Source organism: Labeo rohita, chromosome 6 (assembly GCF_022985175.1).
Source record: "Labeo rohita strain BAU-BD-2019 chromosome 6, IGBB_LRoh.1.0, whole genome shotgun sequence".
NCBI classification, from domain to species: Eukaryota; Metazoa; Chordata; class Actinopteri; order Cypriniformes; family Cyprinidae; genus Labeo; species Labeo rohita.
Window position 1 is genome coordinate 9147343 of NC_066874.1, and position 19111 is coordinate 9166453.

Below are 19111 nucleotides of genomic sequence, written 5' to 3' on the forward strand. Positions count from 1 at the left end.
GTGTATTTGAACCCTTTCCAGCAATGACTGTATGATTTGGAGATACATTTTTTTTATACTGAAGACAACTGAGGGACTCATATGCAACTATTACAGCAGGTTCAAACGCTCACTGATGCTCCAGAAGAAAACACAAGGCATTAAGATCTGGGGGGGTGAAAACTTTTAGAATTTGAAGATCAGGGTAAATTTAGCTTATTTGTCTTCTGGAAAACATATAAGTATCTTCTGTAGCTTCTAGAAGGGCAGTACTAAATGAAAAAAATATGATATTTAGGAAATATTTAAGAAAAAGGTACACATCTTCATTCTGTTCAAAAGTTTACACCCTTAATGTATTGTTTTCCATTCTGAAGCATCAGTAAGCACTTGAACCTTCTGTAATAGTTGCATATGACTGAGTCCCTCAGTTGTCCTCAGTGTGAAAAGATGGATCTCAAAATCTTAGTCATTGTTGAAAAGGGTTGAAATACACAAAAATGCTGAAAAAACAATGAATTTGGGGGACCTGAAGGATTTTTTCGGAAGAACAGCAGGCAGTTTAACTGTTCAGGACAAACAAGGGACTCATGAACAACTATCACTAAACTAAACTGTGGATCGTTCAGGTAACAACACAGTATTGAGATTCAAGCGTATGTAAACTTTTGAACGGGGTCATTTTAATACATTCAGCTATTATTTTCTCTTATGGACTATGTAAATGTCTTTTATGTGAAATATCTTATTCAGGACAGTTAAAGATAAAAAGACAGTTCAAGATAAAATTCAATACCAGTACTATACAATTGCATGTTACTAATGAAGAAAAACAAAGGATACATTGAGGAGGTCCATGATATTGGCACAGATTCTGTGTAATAAACAATTCTTTGTGACGGTATATAGTTCTCAAGTTGAAAAAGATGTTTAGTTCCCACTTCAAGTGAACCTTAGTTCTCAGGTCATCTACAAGATGGATTAAAATGCTGATGCTGTAAAACGACTGGAGACATAAAAACATAATAGTATGACTGAAATGTTAAGGTGTTTAAAAAATTAAATAAATTAAACACGTTTAATCATCTGGTGCCTGTTTTGATTCTTATAGGAGCCAATGGCTCTTAAGTGTTTTTTTTTTTTTTGTCTGGAGCCCTGTTTCACAATGCACTTACATCATGTTCACAACGTGTCAACATTCACAGTGTGCTGACAGCTGGCCATAATGGATAGTTTATAGTTTAAAAAGTTTGCGTCGTTTTGCATTGTTTTACAAGCATTAACTTCTAGAGATTCATTTTTACACATATGGACTCACAGAGATGGATTATTTTTCTAGGAGTCTGTTTGCATCCACAGAAGAAAGAAAGTCACATACATCTGGGACAGCATGAGGATAAGTAATTGATTCATTTTTGGGTGGAGTGTTCCTTTAGCAGCTGTTGAGGTGACTAAAGATACAATGTGTATGGTAAATATCATCATCAAGACGTCCAAAGCAAGGAACAAAAAGAAAAACAGCTCTCACCACAAATGACAGCTCAACTGACCGCTTACGTGCAGTGCTCGTGTCCATGCAAACCAGAGACAGAGCTGTTCTCATCAGACAGACTGCTTCAAAGCTCACAGGGTATCAGATGAAATCCCCTTCTCAGCAGCCTGGTTTCTCACTTAGGCCTCAGTCAATCGGGTTTATGTAACAAAGTCTTTTCTTCTCTCAAAAGGCTGAGTGAGAGGAGGACACACAACAGTATGAAAAACCTCAATATGACATCTCAGACAAAACTCCACAGCTAACTTTGCTGCCTTTATCACCAAAAACACAGTGACACTGGTTGAAGTTGTGGGATATAATAATAGTTCTCTCTGTTTTGTTTTGCACAAGCAGACTGTGTGTGAGGAGAAGTTCATGCTGGATTTCATCTACAACATAAAAACAAAAAAGCAAACTTCATAGAGTAGAAAAGCATTGACGGAGGCATCTAATGCTATGACTCATGCGTGTTATGTAATGGCAGCTGCAGCAGTTATGCGTGGGTCAATGATGCTTAATGGGGAAAGAAATTTAAATGACCTGGTATCCTTGTATGCTTTAAAGTTTAACCTTAAAATTGTATCATTAATTACTCATCTTTATGTCATTTCAAACCCATATGACCCTTATTCATCTTCGGAACACAAATTAAAATATTTTTGAGGAAATCTGAGAGCTTTTTGTCCATTCTCGTTGCTGCATAACATTACAGTTTAATCACTGATGTCACATGGACTGTTTTAACGGTGTCCTTACTACCTTTCTGAGTTTGTCAGTTGTGTTACCGTCTATACAGGGTCAGAAAGCTCTTGGATTCCATCAAAAATTTCTTAATTTGTATTCCGAAGATGAATTAAGGTCTTACGGGTTTGGAACCACATGAGGGTGGGTAATTAATGACAGAATTTTTCATTTTTGTGTAAACTATATAGCTTTTGAAACACCCCATGGCTATGAAACAAATCAAAACCTAACTATCATGTTAATCAAAAACCCAATCATAACTCAAAGCCTAATAACTTCAACCTTAGTGAAATGCATCCAGAATGTTGGCCGAGAGGATCATTCCACCCACTCATATCATCCAAGATATTATGCAAATTAATCACATCTAATTAAGGCTGGAACAGGATGTCACCCTGGAGGTGGAAGTGAGAGCCAGATTTTTAATTCTTTGGGACATAAAGGACAAGATTTTTTTATATATATAGATTTTTTTTTATCAGGGCAGCTTTCTTCATACTTCGAATATCAGTAAGTTTTAAAGGGGTCATCGGATGCCCATTTTCCACAAGTTTATATGATTCTTTAGGGTCTTAATGAAAAGTCTTTAATATACTTTGATTAAAAATTCTCAATGGTTGCGTAAAACAACACCCTTTTTACCTTCCCAAAATGAGCTCTGCAAAAATCATCTCATTCTAAGGGGTCGTTCCTTTAAATGCAAATGAGCTCTGCTAACCCCGCCCCTCTCTTCTCTCTGGGGAGTGATGATCTTGTTTAGCTCCATTTAGCTGCATTTAGCCGCTAAACTTCCTAACTACCACGTTATAAGGAAAGGTGATCGCAAAGATTCATAAAAAAACGCTTATACACACTTCTTCTGTAAGTGAAGCTGGATCATGAATGATTTGTGCGAACATAGACGGATATATGCAGATCGGGAGGCCCATTCCCTTCACAAACATAATCTACTGCATCTTCAGCCACTCAGATGTCGGGAGTAAATGACGACCACTATGTTCATTATTACATCCAGCAACACAACACCTGAATTGCTCAGTCGGAGATATTCTTGTCTAACTTACATCCCTGCTTCGGCATCGAAACAAGGAAAGTTACTGGACTGTGACAGCTGATCTGAGGTAAGAGCTCATGTCAATCAACTATCATGGGAGGGGCATCTAAGAATGTCTCGATTTGAAAAAGGGAATATTATTTTTACAGATTCATTAAAAACCACTGCATGGATTTTTATCATTATAGGGTAGATTTGTACATACACTGCCAACACACATTAATTTTTAAACAACATGAAAAAGTGAAGTTTGCATCCGATGACCCCTTTAAAAATAAAAAATAAAAACAAATTCACCCTATTTTTTAAACGTGTGTTATTGATCTTCCGTTGAATGCTTCATCCATGCAGGTGTTTCAAATTCCATTTTTTTTCCATACTCTGTTTCATTCAAATGTGCATCACAATACAGAAGGAAAGATTTGTCACTACTTTCGTTACATCGCAACTTCAAAGGGACAGGTCAGAAAAACTTTCTCATAGTCATGTTGGTCCAAACCTACGCCGGTGTTTTAGTGCCACATTAAAAAATAAAAAAAAATCTAAAATTACGAGATTAAAGTCGAAATTTTTTGAAAATAAAGTCAAAATTTCAAGAATAAGGTCAAAATGTTTTGAGAATAAAGTCAAAATGTTTAAATACAGTCAAAATTTTAAGAATGAGTCAAAATGTTTCGAGAATAAAGGTGTAATTATGACAATAAAGTTGAAATGTTTTGAGAATAAAGTTGAAATGTTTCAAGAATAAAGTGAAAATGTTTCGAGAATAAAGTCAAAACGTTTTGATAATACAGTCAAAATTTTAAGAATGAGTCAAAATATTTGAGAATAAAGTCTAAATATTTTGAGAATAAAGGCGTAATTATGACAATAAAGTTGAAATGTTTTGAGAATAAAGTTGAAATGTTTCAAGAATAAAGTCAAAATGTTTAGATAATACAGTAAAAATTTCAAAAATGAGTCAAAATGTTTAGAGCATAAAAAGTTCAAATGTTTTGAGAACAAAGTTGAAATGTTTCAAGAATAAAGTGAAAATGTTTCGATAATACAGCTGAAATTTCAAAAATGAGTCGAAATATTTGAGAGTAAAATCTAAATGTTTAGAGAATAAAGGCATAATTATGACAATAAAGTTGAAATTTTTTAGAATAAAGTCAAAATGTTTCGAGAATACAATCGAAATTTCAAGAATGAGTCAAAATGTTTCAAGAATAAAGGTGTAATTATGACAATAAAGTTGAAATGTTTCAGGAATAAAGTGAAAATGTTTCGATAATACAGTCGAAATTTTAAAACTGGGTCGAAATGTTTTGAGAATAAAGTTGAAATGTTTCGAGAATAAAGGTGTAATTATGACAATAAAGTTGACATGTTTCGAGAATAAAGTCGAAGTTACGAGAATTAAATTTATAAGTTATAAGTTATAATATTTTGAGAGTACAGCCAGTGCATGCAAATGGCCCAGATTGGGAGCACCAGAAGTTGCCAGGTCACCAGAATTTATTTGAATATATGTGGGATTATTAGCAGAAATCATACCATGTGTTACGCTTGCAGGGACAGTATGCTTGGAAATAATATTTCACATCTTTGATTGCTTATTTAGTGTGCCAGCCACCCAATAATAGCAATAAGCTTTGGGCGTTTGGTACTTTTAATATAAAACACAGTCTCAGCTTTCAAAATCTATCAGTTTTATAGTGAAATACAAACAATGTGTCTTGCAATAATGTGTTTTTTTACACTCTTCACACTTAATGTGACATGACAGATTGTGAGACAGTAAGACATTCGTTTCATTAAATTATACTTTTCTTTATGAAAATTCCACCACCTACTCCTCAAAAACATCTGTGGCATCTAATCTTTCATTCCTCACATGTATTTAATTAAAAACAACAATAAAACATTCTAAAGGTTGAAGTGGACTCCAACTCATTAACATAAGTTATATTGCTGTCTTTTCTGAGGTATATAAGTGACTACTCACAAGCTGTTTTATTCACAGTACAATATATTACATGATTAGAAATATTATTTAACGTCTTCCATTCATCCATCCAATAATCACAATAATCTTGTGCTTTGTTGCTTTTAATATAGCACAGCTCAGCTTTCAAATTCTGTCAGTTTTATCATGAAATACATATTATAAATGTGTTTTTCCTCTTTCTTTCAAGTTTATAGCAGGGTATAAATGTGAAGGAACATCAGAAGAAATGAAAAAAACAATATAGCCTAATTTAATAAAACAAATGTCTCATTGTAATCGGAAAGATGACTGTTTCACATGCCACTTAAACGAATACAGCGATCTGTCACTCCACATTAAAAAGCGTAAAAACATTACTGTAATAGACATGTTTTTTGTATTCGCTATAAAACTGACAGATTTTGAAAGCTGAAACTTTGGAATATAACTTTAATCTCGTAATTGCTATGAATTACTGTTCATAATTTTTACTTTATTCTTGTAATATTTTGACCTTTATTCTCGTAATATTTTGACTTTATTCTCCTAATTTCAAATTTATTCTTGAAATATTACGACTTTAATCTCAAAATCGTAGTTTTTTTTACATGGCACTATAACGCCATTTGTACAAACCTGAATGGCATTATTTATTCATTTAATTTCTTAAATTATTTTTCTATTTCACAGATGGAAAAAAAAAAAAACTTGAGATGAGGGTGATTATATAATGCCTAAATTTTCATTTTTAGGTGAACTATCCCTTTAAGTGCGAATACATATGTGTGTGTGTGTGAGAGAGAGAGAAAGAGTGAGAGAAGTTCCTAAAAATGGAGAATTCAATCTTTCAGTAGTAGTTCCATTCCCTCACTTTCAGTGTGGACGTCATACAAATTTCCACAATAAAAAACAGGCTTGATAGATTTTCCAGTGGTGTGGTGAGTGTGGATCTGTGAGTCTCGCTAAAAAAGAAATTTCTCCACTATTTCACTGAAGCACAGCAATATAGACATCACAACTTCATGTGAAGAAGGGAAAAGCATTAGATGAAGTGTCTGGAAGAGACATTTTCCAGAGCTTTCTTCTTCAGTTGTTAATGATGTAATTGGTGGCAGCTGTAAAATTATGGGTACATTGCCATGGAAACAAGCCTTGAGCTCTATGACAATAACTATGTGGCTTTACAGCGGAAAGGATATAAGTTTCTCAGCCTTTAAAACAATAGCATTTATGATTTAATGCAAGTTTAGGAAGCAAAGCATTATTAGTCTATACAAAAACTGCATCCTTTGCCTTTTAAGAGCACAGTGTACCCAGACATTTTAGCACAAGTCTACTAATGCAGTCAAGGTAAACACCATCAACATCACTGTGGACCAATTACACAGTATAAGCTTGACCTGCTGTTTACAGCAGTGACAGGATGTAATGAGAGGGAGGCAATGATGTTCTCTCTGATGAGCCACTCTCTGACGTTTGCTGTAGCCTGGTTCCGCTGTAAATTAGGTTAGAACAGCCACGCACCTCAGCAAAACCGTCAGGGGCGTTGAAAACCCCCCTGGGGGTTTGCATTGATTATCTAAGATGTCTTGCAAAAGAGATGTTACAAAAAATTCTAAATAAACTCTTAAATTTCATGATTAGACTGCAGAAACAACAGTCCCTATTATATCAGAAAACAGGAAGTGATTATAATAATAAAGAAGTGTCCTTTGAAGTGTCTTTTCCATGTTTCCATGGTCTACAAAAATGGAAAATAATAAAGCGGTGCCTGCAAGGGCACAGTGACCTTTTTCTGTTATAGTAATTGCTTTGCTTCCTAATAGTTTAACAAGCAAAGCTGTTTTTGTATACATAACAAAATGGTTTGAAATTAAAAGATTCTGTCAGTGTTTATTCACCAAAAGAACACAAAAATATTTTTTTTGCAGAACCCCACAACTTTTTCCATAAAATGAAAGCAAATGGAATCTGGGCTGTCAAGATAAAAAAAAGTATCATAAAAATGGTGTAGATATACTGGAAATCCATATAATAGTTTTGGAACAGAACTTATAAAGCCCTATACATGACATGACATGGATTAAGAATATGCTCCCACATTTTTTTAATTTGTGGATATAATGTGTTAATTTGTTCGCTTTTTTAGGTAAATCGTGACCACATTGTAATAATCTGTGTCCTTGTTTCAATTAAACCGTGGCCACGACCACAGCTAATTTGTTCAAGTATTTAATTAAATCTCTATTGATTAAAACAAGGGAGCAAATAATAAATTGTGGCCACAATATCTTGTTTTTTTAAACCCAGATGTCATCTGCAGGGCTTCGTACAGACCAAATTTTAAAGGGATAGTTCACCCTGGGATAGTTCTGTCATTTATTCCAAACAAATAAGACCTTCGTTCCTCTTCATAACACAAATTAAGATATTTTTGATGAAATCCGAGAGCTTTCTGACCCTGCATAGACAGCAACACTATATATGTCACCGATATTTTACCACTGTTTGTTGTTAAAAAATTATGTGGGAACAGTAATAGATTAATTTATGACAAGTGTGCACCTCAAAACATATACATCATAACAGGAGTTCTGACCCTTGTCACAAAAATTCTTTTTCGTTTCCCTATCACATTTTAGTAATCATCATAAAGTATATATCATTTGAAAGTATCTATCATTTTGAAATCATTGTGTTACCATGGAAATGGTACTTTAAATTCTTTTAGCAAGCTCCTCCCCCTTGGGGTGTCATATTACAAAATGCATTACAGTCTTTTAGAATCAAAACTTTTTATAATCTTGACAAAATACATATCGTCGGAAAGGTCTGAGTGTCAAGATTACATATTTGGTGTGATAGATGTAATATTTAGAGAGAAATTTACACATTTTCATATATTTATACAAATTCAATGAATTCGGATGGCATCCGGTGGCTATTTGTGATATAACGCCTAAGCAGAATTGCTCAACTTCAAACAACTTATTTAGACATATGGCTTTAATTTTACATCAATGTTGGATTAAAACTATTTTGTAAAATGTTTATTTGATGTAAAATATAAAAATATATATATTTTTAATGAGTTTACTACCAATCTTAGGTCTGTATTCAAAAGCGTTCATGAATTATAACAATTTAAGTTAGAAAAATGCACCTTCTAGTCTATTAGGGATGGGCGAAATGGGCTTAAAAATGTATCACGATAATTTCAGGTATTTATTGCGATACCGATATCAATGACGATAATTTAGGGAATCCTGTTTCTTTAGAGAAAAGTTTTCTTAATAAGACTGTTTAATTCACTGGAATGTGAATTGAATTTTTGTACTTTTTGTACTAGAAGCTCCTTACACCAAGATAAATTCCATGTGTGTAAACACACTTAGCAGTAAAGCTCTGTCTGATTCTGAAGCCGGATGGCGCCCTTGCGCAGAAACTTCACATATGCCTTATAGCAGAAATAATAGAACTGACAACGCTTCAGGAATCTCCTGAATAAAACGCAGATAGAGAACTATTAACTGAGGAAACTTGAAGACAATAAACATGCAATGGCTACAATATATGGTTTGTCTGTGTTCTTCAAGCAATCTTGGGTACTTTTATAAGGGTAAAGTATATTTATAATGCAATGCTAATCGACATAACCTTTACAATGCTAAAATAGTACGATTTCAGCCTCATTCTGTGATATGAATCCACGGCTGAGCACAAAAGGTTATTTCAAACACTTGACTATGTTATAAAGTTAATTTGGAGAAAAAGCATGTCAATAAATGATATCTTTGTTGGACAATGGGTTTGTAAACAGGCAACAGTTAAGATGTCAAAATAGTCCATGTGACATCAGTGGTTCAAGATGGAACCACTGGTTTGGAACGACATGAGGGCAAGTAATTAATGACAGAATTTTCATTTTTGGGTAAACTATCCCTTTAAGTTACTGAAACTTAAAATTTGGATTGCAAACAATTATAAGATACTTAACAATAGTATCACAGTATCACTAATGTCAAATGTGATTTGAAAACTAAAGTCAATGGCTTAAACAACTATAAGATACTGTTTATCACAAAAATGTGATTTGTATGACTGTATGAAAAGTATTATACTTTTATGTTGCTTCTTTTTAATTATTGAAGCTTGGCAGCATCCATCTTCATTCATTGTCACTGTGAAGGAAAGTTCGGTGTCAACAGGCAACAGTAAAAAGTCTTCTTTTGTGTTCCATGTAAAAAGGGAATATATGAATTCGGAATGACGTGATGATAAGTAAATGATGACAATATACATTTTTGGGTGAACTATTCATTTAAACCTAAGTAGTCTGATTCAAATGTTATATCACAACATAAACAAAAGAGTTTCTTCATAAACTTGCATTCTAGGACAGACAGTGACTAAAGATGTCATTAAAACTCCCATCACTCAGCATTATATGATTTTCAGCTCAGCATTCATACCATCCCGGCAATGTGTAGATCACGTGACCGCTGGATTCTCAGTGTCCTTTAACAAGCCCACAGGACAAAGAGCGTTTAAAAATAGAACAGACACCCAAGCTGCTCTCATCCATAATAAATGGTAGTGGATATCCAGTCAGCAGGCCTCACCTGCTCCCTACACACACAGAGCAATCACACAGCCACCAATGCACTAATGAGCCCAGTCAATTACATTTTTAAACACATTCAGAATTAAAATTCTCAATAAATGTATTTCACACTTGTTCAACATTGTTACAGTCCACATAGTATTACATGGACTACAATAAAGATTCTAAATAAAATACAAAATATGACACTTTTGGTGACAATTACATTATAATTTACTCCTTATTTGGTGATTATTCAGTAACTTGATCTGTAAAAGTGAGAGTTCAATCTAACGTATGCTGTCCACAAGTAGGGCCAGTAGCAGTCCATCTGGGAGGGTAACGGACACCATGGGCAGGCCCTTTGATATGTGTTACAGGACACAGATGCATACACATACACAAACGTCATGAAAGAAACAGACACAGACAGCTGTGTGATTGCCACTGTGAATGAACTGCAGTAGCTTACTGAAGCGTGTGTTGGGGGAGGACGTAGCCCATTAATTGAAATGTAACACTCATATTGATCCAAATGCACATTCATGCCCCTGGCCACCTATCCTCATTTAGTGGATCTCACAACAGCCACAGTGAACAAGGAAAATAAGGTGCGATCGGTCACACAAGCTATCATCAGCCACAGAGTTAACCAAGTTTAAACATAAACAGAGAATAAGGAGCGATTAGTCACAAAGTCTGTCATGTGATCGGAAATGACTAAGTGAGTGTATATAAGTGAGTGTACTTATGAGCTTGTGAGAACTCATCAGTATCTGAAGCTCTGTATATAAGCATGAGTTTGTAGGATGGTCAGTGACATACATTTGAAGTCAAAAGTTTACATACACCTTGCAGAATCTGCAACATGTTAATTATTTTACCTAAAATAAAAGGGATCATGCAAAATGCATGCTATTTTTTATTTAGTACTGACCTGAATAAGATACTTCACACGGAAGATGTTTACATAAAGTCTACAAGAGAAAATAATAATTGAATTTAAAAAATGACTCAGTTCAGTAATTTTACACTTGATTCTTAACACTGCCCTTAATAAACTGCCCATTGTACTTTAGAAAAATCCTCCAGGTCCTACAAATTCTGTGGTTTTTCAGCATTTTTGTGTATCTGAACCCTTTTCAACAATGACTGTGAGATCCATTTTTTCACACTGAGGACAACTGAGGGACTCATATGCAACTATTACAGGAGGTTCAAACGCTCGCTGATGCTTCAGAAGGAAACACAATGCATTAAGAGCTGGGGGTTGAAAACTTTTGAACAAAATGAAGATGTGTACATTTTTCTTATTTTGCCTAAATATCACTTTTTTTCATTTAGTATCGCCCTTAAGAAGCTACAGAAGATACTTTCCCTGAAGACAAAATTAGTTAAATTTACCCTGATACCCTCAAATTCAAAAAGCATCAGAGAATGTTTTAAACATTCTGATGGATCTCAAAATCATACAGTCATTGTTGGAAAGGGTTCAAATACACAAAAATGCTGAAAACCAAAGAATTTGTGGGACCTGAAGGATTTTTCTGAAGAACAGCAGGCAGTTTAACTGTTCAGGACAAACAAAGGACTCATGAACAACTATTACTAAACAAAAAAACCACAGCTGTGGATCACTCAGGTAACAAAACAGTATTAAGACTCAAGTGTATGTAAACTTTTAAACAAGGTAATTTTTATAAATTCAACTATTATTTTCTCTTGTGGACTATATGTAAACATCTTTTATGAGAAATATCTTATTCAGGTCAGTACTAAATAAAAAATAACTTGCATTTTGTACGATCCCTCTTATTTTGGTAAGACAATTAACATTTTGCAGATTCTGTAAACATTTGACTTCAACTTTATATGTGTCCATAATAAAGATAAGGAAAAATCATATTTAGGGATAAAAGATTTTCAAATATAAAGTAAGCAGTGAAGCATTTTTTTTTGTTGTTTTTTTTTTTCTGAGAAATAATTATAAATGCTTTAAGCCAAACTACACTACCATTCAAATGTTTGGGCTCAGTATGATTTTTTAAAAGAAATGTATACTTTCCATTTCAAATGAATGCTGTTCTCACAGTTTTCACAAAAACATTAAGCAGCACTACTGGTTTCAACACTGACAATACTAAAAAATGGTTCTAAAGGGAATACTTTGCTCAAAAAATGTTGTCATCATTCACTCACCCTCATGTCATTCCATACCTGCATAAGTTTCTTTCTTACGTTGAACACAAAAGAAGGTATTTGGAAGAACCAAACAGTTGTAAATATCTTATTTTGTGTTCAAAATAAGGAAGAAACTTATACATGTTTGGAACGATATGAGCAAGTAAATGATGGCAAAATTTTTATTTTTGGGTGAACTATGGTTTCTGAAGGATCATGTGAGTAATGATGCTGAAAATTCAGCTTTGCTATAATAAATTAAAACGTAAAATATGTTTAAAAAAATTCAAAATTGTAATAATATTTTACAATATTACTGTTTATACTGTATTTTTAATCAATTAACTGCACCCCTAATGAGCATAAGATACTTCTTAAAAAAAAAAAAAAAACAGACCCCAAACTTTTGAATGTTTTTCCCCCCAATAATTAAATTCTTTTAATAAGGCTTTTTCTTCATTATATTGGGACAGTTGTATTACCCTGGCATTTTTTTTACTTCACATCCTCCCAAAAATACATATTTTTTTATGTATTTTTGAATTTAAGACAAACAAAATAAGCATCATGCCATTGATCTTTGAAATTTATTACAGCCATGCATTTGTGTCTGTATAAAAAATGTGCTCTTTGAGCATTGAAATTAAGACCCTTTGAGGCCCCTTCTGTGCAGATCTGTTTGATCAAGTGACCTGTGAACATTCTAGGAGACAAATCCTTTTGGATTTAATTTAACGCCCTGATTTTCAATGAATCCCCTCTAAAGTTGTTTGAGTAACATATTAGGAATAAAGATCAGATAGGTTTTCACTTGAACAAGAGAGCAGGGAAAAAAGGAACAGAGAGACTCCAGAAAGAGAAAAATGTGCCATAAAGTATGTTCCTCTGATTGAGAGCTAAAAATATGTTAAAACAAATTAGGAGCCATTGACCCAAAGTTCCATTAGTAGACCCCAGCATTCCTGCTTACCAGCCATTATCACAAACACACTTAACTGAGAAACTTTGTGTGAGTGTGTGTGTGTGTGTCATACAGTTTATAAACCATCTGTTTATTTTCTGTCTTTCGACATGGATGATAATCAAAGATGTCATTAAAATGAACAGCACTAAGTCACAAAGCCAAACGTAATTGATGTCAAAAGGGTAAATCCAAAGTTTAATCGCTGAACCGTAAGTAACCATGGTAACACTAGCTGGACAGAAAAACACTGGTCTGATTCAAAACCTTGTGGGTCGACCCACAAATCTAGGAAACTGCCACTGTGCCTTCCAGTAGCAGGACATGGCTACACAGAGAGTTTATTTACTGCGGAAGTAGACATAACAGCATTTGAATGTACTTGGAGTTCACCAAATGAAGAAGGAGTTCCTCTGGTGTAACCCTTGGGTTTTATGCCTTGCTAATGGTCATAATGGTTACAGATTAAGCATGTAACCTCTAAATTCTTATCAGTGATGATAGAACAAAACATTTTAGGGTTTGAAAGTGAATTAAGAGGCCAAGAACAACCACTAAATCTAAAATAATTCAACATCACTTTAAAACAGTAGTTCATCATAGAAAAAAATGAAAGTTCTGTCATAATTTACTACATTTATCATGTCGTTCCAAATCTTTAAGACTTGTGGAGCACAATCAAAAATATCCTGAAGTATCCAGCCTGCTCTCTTATATACAGTGAAACTAAATAAAGACTGGGCTGTCAAGGTCTAAAATTGACAAAAACTACCATAAAAGTATTATAGGTTATCCAACTCTTGAGCTACAGTATATTCCAAGTCATCTGACATCATACAACATCTTATGGTGTTTTTGAATATCTGCCACCACAAATGAGATTTACATCACAGATTTTTAGTGAAAAACTAATTCAACCATGGTTTGTTAAAAAAAAATGTTATGTTATGAACAGCGTAGCACCAAACATCGGGGTATGCACACAAAAATGTAAGCAAAAGCTTAAGGGATATTTTTAATATAGCTCCAGTTGCATTTTTCTGAAGGAAGAAAGTCATATTCACCTAGGATGGCTTAAGGGTGAGTATATTCATGGGGTAATTTTCATTTTGGGTGAAAATCTCTTTATGTAGATTTTTCCACTGAGGCCTCAAAAAAGTATAGCAGTATATTAAGTACTTTAAAGGAGAACTCCACTTCCAGAACAACAATTTACAAATAATTTACTCACCCCTTTGTCATCCAAGATGTTCATGTCTTCCTTTCTTCAGTCGTAAAGAAATTATGTTTTTTGAGGAAAACATTTCAGCATTTTCTTTCATATAATGGACTGATATGGTGCCCAGATTTTGAACTTCCAAAATGCAGTTTAAATACGGCTTTAAACGATCCCAAATGAGGTTGTGAACAATCCCAGCTGAGGCAGAAGGGTCTTATCTAGTGAAACAATCGGTTATTTTCATTTAAAAAAATACAATTTATATACTTTTTAATGCCAAACACTCATCTTGTCTTACTCTGCTTGGACTGTTTTGTTCCGGTTCATGACAGTTAGGGTATGTTGAAAAACTCCCAGCTCTCCCTCAACTTCGAAATCATCCTATATCGCTGTTTTACCTTTTTTGTTAAGGGTGTTTGATCTTCTTTGCATGTTCACTTTGCAAAGACTGGGTTGGAACTTCTGCAGCGATGTAGGATGATTTTGAAATGATTTTTGAAGTTGAGGGAGAAAATACGATTGGAGTTTTTCGACATAACCTAACTGTCTTGAGTCAGAATGCACAGAGTTCATGGAGAGAAAGGCAAGACGAGCGTTTGAGATTAATGAAAATAACTGATCGTTTCGCTAGATAAGACCCTTCTTCCTTGGCTAGGATCGTTTACAAGTGCATTTGGAATCGTTTGAAGCCATATTTAAACTGCTTTTTTGGAAGTTCAAAATCGAGGCACCATAGCAGTCCATTATGTGGAGAAAAATACAGAAATGTTTTCCTCAAAACACATAATTTCTTTATGACTGAAGAAACAAAGAAATGACCATCTTGGAATCTTTGTTTTGGAAGTGCACTTCTCCTTTAATGGCAGTTTTGCAGCAGTCATTACTCCAGTGTCACATGATCCTTAATAAATCATTCTGATATGCTGATTTGGTGCACACTGAGGACAACGACTCATATGCAACTATCACAGAAGATTCAAACACTCACTGATGCTTCAGAAGGAAACACAATGCATTAAGAGACGGGGGGTGAAAACTTTTGAACAGAATGAAGATATCTATATTTTTCTTATTTTGCCTAAATATCATATTTTCTTTTCATTTAGTTCTGACCTTCAGAAGCTGCAGATACTTACATGTTCCCCAGAAGACAAAATAAGTTAATTTTACCCTAATCTTTAAATTAAAAAAAGTTTTCACCCCCCGGCTCTTAATGCATTGTGTTTTCTTTTGAAGTATCAGTGAGCGTTTGAGCCTTCTGTAATAGTTGCATATGAATCCCTCAGTTGTCCTCAGTGTGAAAAGATGGATCTCAAAATCCAGTCATTGTTGAAAAGGGTTCAAATACACAGAAATGCTGAAAAACCAAATAAAATGTGGGACCTGAATGATTTTTCTCAAGAAAAACAGGCAGTATAAACAAGAGGCTCATGAACAACTGTCACTAAAAAAAAACACACACACACACACACACACACAGCTGTGGATCATTCAGGTAACAAAGTATTAGGAATCAAGTGTATGTCAACTTTTAAATGGGGTCATTTTAATAAATTCAACTATTATTATAGTATTATTACACATCCTTTACATGAAATATCTTACTTAGGTTAGTACTAAATGAAAAATAACATGCATTTTGTATGATCCCTCTTATTTTGGTAAAATAATTAACGTTTTGCAGATTCTACAAAGTGTATGTAAACTTATGACCTCAACTATGTATATATTTATACTTTCTAAAGCTTTTCCATTCAGCTTTAACTGTATGGAAGAAGAACACTAGCATTCACCTAAATTGCCCTTTTTGTGCTCCACAGAGAAAAGAAGGCAAAATAGGTTTGGAACCTATTTTATGTGGGTTAGTAAATTAAACAATTTTCAGAATTTTTGGGTGAGCTATTCCTCTGAGTGCATGTAATTCCTTGATCTTTAAATGGTGTTCCTGGCACAAAAGACTGTTTTGCGCAAAACGTGGATGGCAAACTTCAGATTAGCGCTTTCATGTGTATTCAAGTGTTACTTTAGAAAGGCAACATTTGAATTATAGTGGAATCAGACAGCTCTTAAGAATCTTAGCTGTAGCATATTAGTTCCAGATGGAACTTTTACTGTTTTGCATAACAGGTAATGGATGAAGAGACAGCACTCAGACGCCTTCTCCTGTTCTGAAAGATGAAGTCATGCAGGTGACATGTCAACTGTTAAGAAAGGCTGCTATAATCATTTCAGTGTAGAGCACAGCTGAGTCCTTCCAAAAGCTTTTTCTATTTTTCCCCAGTCCATTTTAATCAAAATTAAATGACAAGCCACTGATGCAGATCTGCTAATTTCAAAGAGGCAGGGCTGGTGGTGGCAATGATGGAGATTTGACAGGTGGCAGGTGCTCAGTTGTGCTCAGAGCCGTCATTGACATTTATCTGATGCCCTGTTTTTACCTTTTACTTAGAAACTCCCATCTGAGCACGTTAATAGCACTGTCCTATATTCATATTTAGGTCATTATGTGAATAAATTACAGCTGCTGTAATAGAAAGGCACTACGACAATAAAAGTGGGACTTGAACAAAATGCAAACTTCAAGGATGTACTTCACTCACCACCAGTACTGAAGTGCGCACCACCTCGGAGACGCTCTGGCGTAACTCAGCGGCGGTGCCGGGCTTACTCAGACCGCGCGTAAACTTTCGTGTCTCGGGCTGAGCCGAAGAGGCCATCGCACCTTGCTTGTATTTAAAAGACGAAGTCTATTACATGTCTATAGACACAAAAATGTATGCAGTCCTCCGAGGAAGTCCTTAGTTGGGACCTGTCCTTCACAACAAGACGCAGCGACGCATTCCCAGTCAGTAAACAACACCATGGAGTGAGACGGGTCATCTATCCTCTTCCAAACTACATACTTCTGTGTTTGTTTTCGCAGCGTCGGATGGAAGCTGAGAGGTAACGCGTTCCCGTTGCGCTGGTACACTCAGTGAGCGACGGTTCCCCGGAGTCCCGCGTCGCTCCGTGCCAGTTTCACACCGCCCGTGCGTGTCAGTGCGTGATGAAGCTCCCGTGTGAGCAGCAACGCCTCCCCTCACAAACTCAGCAGAGCCAAGGAGGTAAATTGCTTTCAGTGTAAAATGTCATATTGAACTGATGTGTGTGTGTGTGTGTGTGTGTTTGTCTGTTATTATTTATTCTGTTGCAATGCTAGAACACATATTACGCAATTTAAAACATCACGAAATGGGCTCAAGTTTTGTTAAACAGTAGAACAAACAGGGAACACTGGGCAACACACTATATGAAGCCATGTGCTGTAAAATCTAAAGTATTTTTAGTGCTGGGCAACGATTAATCGTATCCAAAATAAACGCTTTTGTGTACATAATATGTGTGTGTGTACTGTCTAAATTTATTATTTATAAAGACACACACATACAGTATATATTTAAAAAATATGTACATATTTTTACGTGTATTTGTATTCATATAGTGCTGGGCAACGATTAATCGCATACAAAATAAAAGTTTTGTGTACATAATGTGTGTGTGTACTGTGTATATTTATTATTTATAAAGACACACATACAGTATATATTTGAAAAATATTTTCATATATTTACATGTATATAATAGTGCTGGGCAATGATTAATCACGATTAATCACATACAAAATAAATGTTTTTGTGTACATAATATCTGTGTGTGCTGTGTATATTTATTATATATAAAGACACACACACATACAGTATATATTTTGAAAATATTTACATATATTTACATGTATGTATTTGCATTCATATAGTGCTGGGCAACAATTAATTGCAATTAATCACATACAAAAATGTTTTTGTGTACATAATATGTGTCTGTGTGTGCTGTCTATATTTATTATATATAAAGACACACATACAGTATATATTTTTTTAAAATATTTACATATTTTTATATGTATGCATTTGTATTCATAGTGTGCTGGGCAACAATTAATCACATACAAAATAAAAGTTTTTGTGTACATAATATGTGTGTGTGTACTTTGTATTTTTATTATATATAAAGACATACATACAGTATATATTCTGAAAAAACTTACATATATTTAGATGTATGTATTTATAATAGTGCTGGGCAATGATTAATCACGATTAATCACATACAAAATAAAAGTTTTTGTGTACATAATATGTGTGTGTGTGTGTGTGTGTACTGTGTATATTTATTATATATAAAGACACACACATACAGTATTTATTTTGATAAATAAATATAAATGCATATGCATATAAATCTATATAAATGCACACACATGTATGAATATGTTTAAGAAAAATATGTTTATGTTTAAAAAAAAAAAAAAATATATATATATATATATATAAAAATGAACATAAATATATACATGTAAATATTTTTAAAATACATACTGTATGCATGTGCACAGTACACAGTAAATATATACCTGCATGTGTGTATATTTATATTACCATAATAAATATAAAAAGTACACACACATGTATTATGTACACAAAAACTTTTATTTTGGATGCAATTAATCACGATTAACTGCTGCCCAGCACTAAATTTTAATTAACCGTATTATAATTGGTTATAATACATTATTATTATTTACTTATTACTTGTTATTAAGGAATATAATGCATTAAAACACTATAATTAAATATTAACATCATTATAGTCTTAATTATACAGTCATTATAGTAAAGAAGTAGCCTACCATAATCGTTGGGTTCAATTATTAATGCAAACCTATAAAGCATAAATACAACTTGTAATGCTTTATATGAGAGATTATGAATACCTTACAAGCTTTGTAAAAGGTGAACCAATTATTGCAGGTATATAACTCATTATA

The 19111-nt window shown here is 33.9% G+C and overlaps 1 protein-coding gene across 2 annotated transcripts in view; it reads right to left on the reverse strand.

Moving 5' to 3' along the window:
* The window catches only part of dock9b (dedicator of cytokinesis 9b), a 114400-nt gene extending 97107 nt beyond the window's left edge, over positions 1–17293 (reverse strand). For both annotated transcript variants that reach the window (XM_051111920.1, XM_051111917.1), the window contains exon 1: positions 16848–17293. In XM_051111920.1, coding sequence (XP_050967877.1) covers positions 16848–16964 — 117 coding nt within the window. In that variant the 5' untranslated portion in view covers positions 16965–17293. The remainder of the gene's footprint in view (positions 1–16847) is intronic.
* Positions 17294–19111: the final 1818 nt, after the last annotated feature.